Below are 12,103 nucleotides of genomic sequence, written 5' to 3'. Positions count from 1 at the left end.
TATTTCGTACAGTAGACAAGCCTTTCCTTGAGGGTCATGAGGTTGCTGAAGTCTATCCCAGCAAGACATTGGTTGAGAAGTTGGAACAACTCGGACGGGTCACCAGTCAATCACAGGGCAGACATGTGAGTACAGACAAGCAGTCACGCTTGCATTCACACCTCGGGGCAATTTGAAGTCACCAATTAACCTACTGCATGTTTTTGGACTGTAGGAGAAAACAGGATATTGTGAAAACTATGGTTGACAGGTTCAAACTCCAAACCTTCTTGCAGGGAGACAACAGTTAAACCTGACAAAAATCCAAATATCTGCATACTTGAGGATTTGAAAAACAGCAAATGTTGAGCATTGTGTCTGAAAAACTAAGAATAACTATAACAATTATTCTTCTATTTTTGTACAAAGTTACTTGAGGTATGGATGATTTGCCAATCAGGTTATAAGCCATTCTGCACATCTGTCTACAGATCATTTCCTTTAATTTTATAGTCTGCTGAAAACAGTGACAGGCAAATAAGTGATAATAAATGGTATGGACGCCATTCAAAGCAAAAAATAGATCCGAAATTTGGATCCACCACAAGAAAAACATACCTGGCTAAATAGAGGGGGAAAAATGAGTCACAGACATGTGAATGTTCCCCCCCCACTGATCCTATAGTGACAGAACCAGTGAGGGAATGAAGTGAAAGGAGACTGTCGCCCCAAGACACAGCACCGTTAATCATCATCGCATTAGATTCTGCGGTTCCTTTTAGATCCACAATGACAGGAGATCATTTTGCTGGATTTAACCAGATAGTTTTACATGCATGGGTGTGAACTGAGACACACCCTCTCCCGTGTGTTGTTGGTAAAGATGCCTTGAGTTCAGGTTTACCTGCTGATGAGTTGCTGACAGGTGCACCGCCCAGCACAGCAAAGCCATCCAGGTTAACCCATTCAGGGTCTGAAAAAAGACACAGGATTTCTTGTTAAATGGTATTGCGGGTGGAAACTACTAAGAATCACAAAATTATATAAATTGAGACAGGAACACACATATTGAATTAATGATATCTAACCTATACATGTGTATTCCTGCATTTTCCCCTATTTTTTGTGGAGCAGGTCATCGCGCCTTTACCTTCACTCCACATCTTACTCCCTGTTTCTTCCGAAACAAGTCGTGTCCCAGTCTTTGTTGCTCTAACAGCAACTGGCCAGACACATTAATGACGTGGAGGCAAACAGCATGACGTTATTTATGGCGACTGATGCTGCTCTCATGCTGCGGAGGGAACAACAAACGATCTGCAAGGAATTTTCTGGAAAGGCAACGCTGAGATGCAGCTCCATTGCCAGGGATTGGAGGAACTGGAGGAGACCACAAGGCCGCCACAATGCACACTGGGCAGCAAAAACACACACACACACACACACACACACACACACACACACACACACACATATGCATACTCACACACACACACACACACACACACACATATGCATACTCACACTCCCATTAACACAGAAACATGTACATATTTTTGAACACAATACAAGACAATGCATGACCTCATCACTTGGCATCACCCTGCCCTCTGCCACAACCACCACCAAATACATACTTTACACACACACACACACACACACACACACACACACACACACACACACACACACACACACACACACACACATAATGACAAGTGACCACAACACAAGACGTTGGGTTATAGGAGCTGGGCTGGGTCTGGATGTGGAAAAGGGGGGTTGGCTTCAGACTCTGAGCCGTTGATGCATATGCCAGGCGGACAGGGGAAAATGGAATGATGACAAAAGCAGGCTTGACTGTGTCATGTGTATACTGTAGAAACATAAGGACCTGTCTTATATTTTACAAGGCGGGATTAGTGATTACCATAGAAGCTGTTAAGATCTAAAAATAATGTTCTCCTCTCAAGGCTAAAAAATAAAAAAAAATCCCTGTACACACACACACACACACACACACACACACACACACACACACACACACACACACACACACACAGACACACACACGGCGCTCTCTTGCTGTCTTTCTATCTTTCTTTCGTCCTGGCAAACTTGGATGATGAGGAACTAATCCATTGATAACAGGCATGCACATGATGTGTGTCCATGCACCTCACCTCCAGGCATCTTTGTTTTGCAAACAGCTTTGCTCAACCCCTCCTCATTTCTGGCACTCGTTTTGAGAAAGTGCAGAACTCCAGGACCACGATTTTAAGCCAGACCTCTTTTTCTCGCTGTTTGTCCATTTATTTTCCTACCAGCATCCCCCAGGTCCGGCATGACACACCACCAATAGTCCCTAATTCACTTCGGTTTGTTCATTTGTCAAAGAATCTGAATCGGAACACCCCAACGTGGTTCTCGCTCGTTCTTTTGAACGTTCTCTCCGCTTTCCGTCTTACCTACATCCTCCAGTAGATGAGAGCGAATGTCCTTGCCCGCTTTAGTGAAGCGGTGAGACCTCGTGGGTTTGCTGGAGCTGATCACGAAGCGGTCCACGGGTCTTCCGTCGAGGTGGATAGAGGGCTCCCAGCTCTCCCGCAGGCCCTTGTCCACGGAGGTCTGTTTCCCATTGTGTGGCCGCAGGGGCTTCTCTGCTGCAAAGCAAATGACAGCTGTATAAAACTAGTCTGCATTACGTTGATTTAAACAGTCATAATTTTGCACTGTCCCTTACAGTTAATGTGGAGGCTCGTTGTGCCAGTATGTAGCCCCACTGTTAGGGCTCTGCAAGCGGTTACTACAACTCTACTTCTGTGCCACCAGGACAATTTCCTCTGTAGTTATTATACTTGGCATTGACAGTAACTTCGATTCAAACCAATGTATAAGGCGGCCCCGAAAAACTGAAACTAATTTGACGGTTAGATAAATAAATGAGTATTTGGTTACATTCTAAAATCTCAGTACAATAAGAAATCCTTAATTTGCCCTTCTGGTCAGAAAAAAAGAAGAAGAAGAAAATAGTAACCACCACTTTTCTTTTGGATAGCAAACGTCTCTTTGTCATTCTCCTTGTTCGCATGCAAGCATAATGAAACATAGCTGTGACGGGACAACTATCCAAAAAAAGGCCTACATTAGAACCACACAATGAAATAGAGCGTTGAGGGTGACATTAACACATCGACGTGAAATGTGAATTCAGCTTGCATGAAGGGGGAAAGCAGCTAAATGGGTGAACGCACGGGAAATGATAAACAGCCACGTGAGATATTTACCGTATAGCAGACTTGATTCATCAAGCACAAAAGAATGGCTTCACGTCTGAGAGCTTGCATGGATGCAACCTCAGCTGAATCAACAAAAGCAAAGTGACATCAGTGGGGAAGTCTGAAGTGCTTAATCCCACGAGTGCCATCGGAACGAGAGCACGTCCATCAAAGTTTATGTGTGTCCCATGCTCCTTAATGGGGGAAGAATGAGGTGTGTAAAGAGTCCACCGGGTTGATTGTCATCTTTTAGTAAAGTCAGAAAGGTTCACGACATGATTTGACCCGCGTAACACCTGAGTATAACTTACTCAGTGTTTGGATTAACATTTTGTAAGGAGCCCTTTGAAATTCTAATACAACATAGGTTGTAATTGCAAAATATTCACATTCAATGTTTCTTTAGCCCTAGTTATCCCCCTGAAAGGAAATGTGCAATAGATCTTGTTTACAGCCCTATTTAAAATCGTATAAACGACACATGCAATTCTTGATCCGTATATGCACATTCGTTTTTCTTAGGTATTATTGAAAATGTAAACTGGACGTAGCTTACTTTTCCCACTGAGACTGAGGAGGAGGAAAGCACGCAGTGCATGCTTCACTGCAACTTTTAAGCAAACTGTGTTTAGATCTGAAGATTAAAACAGTGAGTAAGCCACAACATGCAGTACTTCAACAAAAGTTGCGCAGGGTCTATAATCATGGTAATCATCCAGTGCTGTCAGTATTGTCCGTCCACCTCACAAACAGCTGCTTCTCATGACCGTCTGCGCTCCCCGCAGGTTTACCGCAGCGATGTGGTGTTGGCATCAGTGCAAAATCACTTTATCACTTTGAATTCTTCGCGTCTCCAGGTGCTCAGGCCTCTCTTGCTGCAGTGTAGAGATGGTGACAGCCCGTCTGAGGCGCACAGTGTTGTCTCTGCTTATCTCGCAGTTTTAGTGTGTGCTGAAAGATGGCCTCGATCATTGTTTCAGCTGACTGTGGAGAGCACCACTCTGGCAGCAGGCCTCGGGATTCGGACTCGTATAACATTTTGCCTGGCTGCGTGAGGGAGTGTGAGAGTGTTTTCCCCAACAAGACACGATCTCTCCTCATTATTTCCTCATTAATTCAGGGTTCCCGTGGAGCCAGTTTTATCTGCCGTCTGTGGCAAAGTTCATTGACACAAGTCTGGAAACACTTCAATCCCTTGCACCCTGTTTCCAATAAGTCTGTGTATTACGTAGGAAGGGATCCGCTCCACTGTCCAGATATCATTCGGCAATTTGGCCTGTTTGGAAATTTATGATCCAAAAGCGAACCAGATATTTCTGATTAAGTCAAGACTCCGTCGGGCGCAGCAGATGCATGATTACCATCCAAGAATAAACAGTTCGGGAAGCAGTTAAGCATCGGAGTGGATGTAACATCATAATCTTACGGAGGGAGGCTTGGTTTTAAGGGCGTCGCCAGGGGAAACCGGAGCAATAATACCACATTTTTGTTTTGTGAATGTGAAAGACAGACAGACAGTGTATGATTGAGTTAGACATTGGAGAGTATTAAGTATGTGAAGAATTAGGGGCAAGGCCTGAGGGTCTTTTTGAAGTAATGACACCGGTAAACAATCCAGATACTTTTGTGAGCCATACACCTTGTTTGAAGCATATATAGCAAAGACCCACAGACAGACGCACACGTGTTTGTGCATGTGTGGTTTGGTATAAAAAGCATATGCAGGTAAGCCCCCGGGGTCAAAGGACTCCTGTAAAACTGTTCGAGAAAATACTTGCACTCATGCACCTGCAATGTGCTCCATTTTTACAAGCGCACCCTCTCGCCACAAAAATCACGCTGACCCCCCGCTCACCCCTAATGACTTTGCCTTTAACCCCTAATAACTGTCTTCTTCCATCAATAACCTGGATCACCATTGTGTGTGTGTGTGTGTGTTTGTGCATGTGGGAGATGACGCAATGTTGAACTCAGAAAAATAAATTCTGTGCGTTCTTAGAAACAAGATCAAAGTCCTTGACTGAGGCGTCTTCTATAATTCAAGTAACTGCAAGTGATGGGAAAGTTTCCACTTTCCTATTTTTTGATATATTTTTAACTTGTTGCAGCATAACAAGCCTTCAAAAGGGATTAAGTATGAGGGATGTCTGTGCAGAGTTTCTGTGATGGGCCTCTAAAACCTTTTTTTTCCCTAAAACTCTATTTTTCCCTCTTCAAACGTATAATCAGGGAGACTGAGCTGATTTTCAGATTTCAGAATTCAAACCATAAAACATTTTTTCTCAGTCACCACTAGTCAGCAATGCAGATAGTTTTGGTTTTACTTGTTGAGGTTTTGAATCTTCGATCTGGAATTCCTGCTGCCCAAATACCGAAATAAACTGGAACAGAAAATAGATTTTTTTGTGCAGCCTCACAACACTAAGACTACAGCAAGTGTATGTGTCCAGAAACAATGTTCCGGTTAGTCTGGATAATCCAAGGAAGAATACTATTATATATTCTATATAAAGTCAACTTTTTAAATTGGAACTACTTTCTACTTGTAGTAAATAGTAAATAGTCCCTATTTGAACTGTTGTTATGATCATCTGGGAATTATCAGATCATTTTGGGTTGACATTTATGGAGATGAGATTTTTGTGATATTGTGAGCTCCATAAACAAATTTCCAGTTCATGCATTGGATGGAGGCAAACACCTAAAAAGACGCTGTATCTGAAAACCTGGGAAAATAAAACCAAACCTATCGGCATGGCTAGACACCCCGACGAGTGGCATTTTTTCTTTCTTTCAGAGAGTTAGATGAGGAGCTCAATAAATCCCACCCTCAGATTTTTCTATTTTCATTGACGTCAAACTAGACCAAGGAGACATTTAGCTTTGCAATAGACTGGAAACACATGGGAAAGTCTCCCCAATTAACACATTATATCTTTGTTTGCTTAGCATTAGAGGTGTTGGTCTTTACCTGGCCTGGGGTGGCTAGCTGTTTCCCCCTGTTTGCAGTCATTATGCTAAGCTAAGCTAACCTGCATTCACACATGTACTCACAGGTGTGCACTTGTGATCAGATTCACCCGAGACAGACTTCAGTGCCAGGTCTGAACAGGGCCACAGACTCCTCTAGGTGGGGGGGTTAGTGTCAGATCTTGCCGGGGGCTACAGAAATCTTGGTATAGCGCCTCTGTCAGCCTTAAACTCCTCTCTCTCTCTCTGACCTTCGGTGACCTCTCTCCAGTAATCAACTTTTACATGAAGTCGACCCACCAGACTAAGGCCATGACCGTTGATGGCACGTCTGCCCTCCTCACACCAGCACATCAATCACCAGACTGTCAGACTAAGAGTTGCTCTCATTGTCTTACCGACTCCTTCATTGTCTTAACCTACAAACATATTGTTGCATTTCAGTGTCTGTGGCCACAAGCTCGTTTCACAAATGATCCCGACAATCCTCTCACTCACGACGACTGACATGTTCCCGTGTCAGTGTATGCTGTATCCTCCCGCAACACCCGTAGTGCTGTGACAAGTGTGTTCATAGCCCAGGTGGTACTTGTTTGAACAACTGGAGCGGCATCTAAAAAATGACATCATGACACGAGACGTGCCATCGCTGGCAGGTTTGACAGGCAGCCAAGTTGCAGGTGGGCGGGGGGTACTGGGTCAAGCTATGCCAGGTGATCAAGCATACCAAGTGTTGTGGAATATATTGGAAATTTTAAGACGTACGCCGCCTCTGTCTCTCTGTAAATCTCATGCTTGCGCCAAAAGCTGAAGATATGGAATTCCTGATTCCGGGAGCTTTCGGCGAGATCTGCCGTGAGTCGTTCCTGCAGAATTCCAGCTTGTGAACTGGAGCAGGAATAATTAAATTCCACTGGCCTGCAAGGACACGACTCCCTCTCTCCCCTCAGTCTCTAACCCAATTACTCTTCACTTTCCAGGAGTTGACGGACTGTGGCCGCATTTGGCAGCAGTTGCCTTTGTTTATGATGCCAAATACAGTATGTGTCTGTTCCCTCTTTTTGCGCTGCTCTCACCAAGGTGTCCAGACACTCCCACGAGCCCAATTTCACCCTCTGCACTGAAGAATTTTAGACTGACAGGCTGATGACATGCGAGCGGAGGAAGTTAATGAGTAACACTCCTCTCCCATAACGACTACTGTCAGAGTGCCTGAAAGGAAGGCGTCTGATTCCAAACTGCTCGGTGGCTCAGCAGAAGTGGACTGTGGTCGCGCTCAGTCGCTCCCAGGTGTAAAATGTAAAGAAGGGAATGAATGTGAAGCTGGGAGTTGCAGGAAAAAGTGCATGAAAATACTTCCTAAAAGACCCGAAGGAAAAGACCACAGAAAATAGCAGCCGCCTCTATTCAGAGAAAGCAATGACCTCACACACTAAGTGCTTACAGTTGAGAGGGAGAGTCGTATAGAAACTTGCGGACCAACTGACACAATAAGTGAACGGAGCAGGTCTGGGTGAACTTACTACCGAGACTCCCAGACTCCACAGGTTTTATGTCACTTTTGTTATTCTGGATATTTTTTGCTGTCTGGAGGATGCAGGCGAAAATTGATTTCACAAACATTACTTGAGGAATTTAAAAAGCATGTGTGCTACTGTTATTCGCAGACTGTCTGCTTGTCAAAAAGAAGCTATGTACATTTGATTTATCCCCAAGCTGACGTGCAGTTTTTTCTTTGATAAACTAAATCCAAAACCCTGAAGCAGGCTGAATTTTCCTGTGGGCATTTTGAGTCACACTTTGATTAATTTATGAGGCATGTATGTCTAACACATTGCTGACTATTGGCTGAAGGTATGATCTGGCATTCGAAGCATGCAGCCGAGTATAACGCAGCCCAGAGGAAGTTTGACAGACAGAAAACTTGAACCTCCTCCACCTCTTTTCTCCCGTGAAACAGAATTTTTAGAGGCAGCTCATTTATCACCACCGCGTGAGCCAGATTTGTTGCCAACTTGGAATAAAAAAACACTCAAGAAGAGGCTCGTTTTATTCAGTTTCTCCTGCCTGACATTTATCCTCATCTTTTATCACAGTTAACTCTAGGATGTGTCTACTGTATGAGGTAAGGCCTGCTACCAACAGTCCAGCATCATATTTTCCTCCCATAAAGTAACACACACAGAAAAGAAAGTGTCGCAGCCCGTATTTTCTCTATATGCTCACTATGCAAACTCTTTCATATCTGCAAGTGATAACGCAAGAGGTTTCTGCATCTGCAGCAACTGGGGATTTGGAGAAATGTTCAAGTCTCGCGCGCACAGGGCTGCACACGCACGCGCGCATGCGTAATCGTCCCTTTCCAAATGAGGACATTACGGCTAAAACATTTTTAATGCCTTACTAAAAATGCACAGGCTGCAGCCAAACGCTGCAACGGGCTCCTCAATCAAATGGGATCCATTGGACCACGAGAGTTCATGAAGCAACAGCGACCCAGCAAATACAACAACAACAACAACAACAACAAACAAACAAAAAAAAGCGCAAAAAGTGCACCTGCTCGAGAAAAGCGGCAAATAACTCCCTTTACCTGTCCATCCGCATCCCGGTGCGCAAAACGTAACGAATAGTGCCAAGAGCGTCCTGCTTGCGGCTAAAGCCATAGTGGGTCTGGCGCGCCTCTGCTGCGGAGCGACGCATCAGCTGGATGCAGAGGGGCTGGGACCGGACACACCGGCCCTCCCCTCCCTTCCTCTCGATCCCGATGGAATAACTGCTCTCACCGTAGCCGCGTTTGCTTCTCCCGTGTGCGCAGAGAACTTTTAAGCCCCCGGCACCCTATAATGCTATATCCTCAGACATATCCAATAAGGGATGCTTTTTCAAAAATGTAAAGGTGGGTGTTTAAACGGAGTTCACGCAAAGTGCAGGGGAAGAGGTTGTCACAGTTTATACCTCAATTGATCGAGTAATATGTTTTATTCCTATAGCTGACTTATATAGATGACTTTACATTTAAACGTGCTGGTAGTGTTCCTCCTTGATTTTGCGTTTAGTAAAAAATAAAAGACAAAATGTCTCCCTCTTCAGGGAGGGACACTGGTTTCATTTTCAAATGCAGCCTGGCAGCAGGTGGAGACTGAGAAAATAAAAAATAAAAAATAAAAAATGGCAGGCTGTCAACGACCGATCAGTCACACATTGGTTCAGATACTGTCCTTGGATGCTCCCTCCTTAGTTTCTTTACAAATCTGGCAATTTATTTAAGTATTCAGTGATATTTTTTCTTTTTAATACCTCATTGTTATTTCCATGGCAGATATTGAGCCTCTGTAAAAGCCGGAATGTGTGATCAGCTCAGACCCACCTGTCCTGTCCCGTTCCACTCTTTTTCACGCAGCCCATGACTAAAGCTTTCCATGACACCATCGCTGCACCAGGTGTGAGAGAACGGGACTGTGGGCCAAGACTCCAACAAATGATCCAATCTGTGGAGATATAAAATTCACAATTACGTCTATTTTCCAAATTGGTAATTTGACCACTAGGTGGAGCAATTAACCACATTTATAAGTAGAGCCGAGATGTGTTCAATAAATTAGGATGATGTTTTCAGTAGAAGAAATAATACATGGAGTTGCATATTCGTGTAAAATGGCTGGTGTGTACTTGAATTATGTACTTAATAATTTTTTATAATAGTGAAACTGGTTATTGTAAGTCGTTTGCATAGTGTATGCTTGGTGTATGCATATTATTGTCTATTGGGCTGTATATTATTATCATATAGTATGTTGTGTGATCGTGTGCTCCAATAAGGCTAAGAACAGTTCACACACTGTGTAGATAATAAATAAGATGTATGATTCAAAAAAAATCATGAGTAATATTCTCATTCAAACTGGCAGAATTGGAGCGTTTATAGATCTGAAAAAAAAAATTGTAAGAATTTGGCCTATCATATATTAATTCATTATTCATATCATTCATCCACTTGTGCCTGTGTGGGCTCCAGGAGAGACGACCTTCTGCATTTGCTTGACTGAAGGTGGTTTTACTTCAGACCAACGTCTCCCTCTGTTGGCTTCGCCCTTTATCTGCAGCAGAAAAAAAGATTTCAGATTTCAGATTTCATCACTTGTTCATGACTGAATTCATGAATGACTGAGACTTTCAGAAATGAAGGGTTAGAGGGTAAGATATAACCAGGATTCACATCACTTTATAAAAGTATCAGTAACAAGTAATTATAGATATGCACCAGATAATATACATCAGGGATAACGATTCCTAATTATTTATAAATTATTTAAGAATCACCCTGGATTACTGTAACGCTGCTTAGTCTTTGTTCAGTCATTATATGTCCAAGCCAAACTTGCTACAAAATCAATAAATGTGTAAGTGGTCAACTTCATGGCCCTTCAGGGGCCAATAAGGTAACGTAAAGTTTATGTCTTTTATGTGGTCTCTGTCCATAAACCTTAACTCCATAAATCCATTACTGGTGCTGATTGAGTCAGGTGAGACTGGTGCTGACGCGCACACACGCACACACGCACACACCCACACACACACACACACACACCCAGCCACACACGCACACACCCACACACACGTGCGCGCACACACGCACGCACACACACACACACACTCACACACAAAACTGCTGCATCTCCTGAGAGTGCGTGAGTCAGCAAAAAAAACGAAAGCTTTTTCAACTAGAAAAATCTTATCGAAGCAGATAGTTTTGTCTCTCACTCTCTCTGCATAACCTGTAAACCTGCTGTCAGTCACTCACACACATACATATAGGAACACAATTCATCAGCTACCCTTTTTTCTGTCAGTTGTGGCTATCTGCAGCTCTCATAGTCAAAGATGGCGGTTAATCAGGGCGAGTTGAGGAAAAGAAAAAAAAATCAGAAATTAACTGTCTTAGACTAAAAAATAGGGCAAGTCCAGTACACAAAACGAAGAGTAGTCCAAATGCTCTATGTTAATTTAACTCTAGAAGATTTTTCCTATAAAAATGTGACCCGAACGACAGAGACACAGTTAGTGACGACACATGTTAGTGTCAGGCTGTGTACAGTACATGTTGAAGTGTTAGTCCCAAAGTGCAACGGGAATATTCTGAGCAGAGGGTTAGTCTTAGTTTCACCGCTGGTACATTGAGGAACCAGAAACATCGCAGTGCTGTCAGAGGGAGTCCTGCCGCCATCAGTGGAATACTCCTGGAAATACAGTACAAACAATCTGGTTGATGAATCAATTACGTATTCTTAATTTTCTTCTCTCTTCGAGGAACCAAGGCGAAAACATACTGTGGTTTCTGATGTCAGAGCAGAAAGATGTTACCACTACCCAGCACCAGACAGGGACCACATGGCAAAGCGCATCTCATCTGACCCCTGACCTCAACCATCTTTACAAAGGAGCACGAGGAAAGAAAGGAGTCGCCCTCTGCACCTATAAATATCAAGTCTGCAATAGGAATATTCAGGGAGAACGCGACAAAATAAATAAAATCCATTCAAAATCTGCATTTAGTAATCCTTTGTTTTAAAGATTGAAATATCCTTTCTCTTTGGACTAGTCTACATCTACTGGATAATAAAAAGCTGAAGACCAGATTGTGGATATGTGTGAAGCAGGTACGGCATTTGTTACTGTAAAACCTACACTCACAAAAAAGGAGCCCGTGGATTTCCCTCAAATCTCCGTGCTGGACTCAGAGGTGGAGCATGAGCATCCCCTCACTGTGGACGAAGCTCACCCCCTCCCCTCCCCTCCCCTCCCCCGCCCTTCCTGCGCCACGAGCCGAGTAAAACCCTGTGCCGCCTCGGAGATGCGCGAGAGACCCAGCGGCC

At 43.7% G+C, this 12,103-nt stretch overlaps 1 protein-coding gene across 3 annotated transcripts in view; it reads right to left on the bottom strand.

The window, feature by feature from the left end:
- fndc1 (fibronectin type III domain containing 1) overlaps positions 1-8,969 on the bottom strand; it is a 31,235-nt gene extending 22,266 nt beyond the window's left edge. Inside the window, exons 1-3 of one of the 3 annotated variants that reach the window (XM_047328534.1) lie at positions 8,821-8,969; positions 2,448-2,642; positions 884-952 (exon numbers count right to left, since the gene is read on the bottom strand). In XM_047328534.1, coding sequence (XP_047184490.1) covers positions 884-952; positions 2,448-2,642; positions 8,821-8,893 — 337 coding nt within the window. In that variant the 5' untranslated portion in view covers positions 8,894-8,969. The remainder of the gene's footprint in view (positions 1-883; positions 953-2,447; positions 2,643-8,820) is intronic. The other 2 variants (XM_035617510.2, XM_047328535.1) reach the window with 2 other exon arrangements.
- Between the last annotated feature and the right edge of the window lie 3,134 nt (positions 8,970-12,103).

Source organism: Scophthalmus maximus, chromosome 18, assembly GCF_022379125.1.
Source record: "Scophthalmus maximus strain ysfricsl-2021 chromosome 18, ASM2237912v1, whole genome shotgun sequence".
NCBI lineage: Eukaryota > Metazoa > Chordata > Actinopteri > Pleuronectiformes > Scophthalmidae > Scophthalmus > Scophthalmus maximus.
Note: the sequence above shows the minus strand (reverse complement) of the source record. Positions and strands in the feature narration are given on the sequence as shown.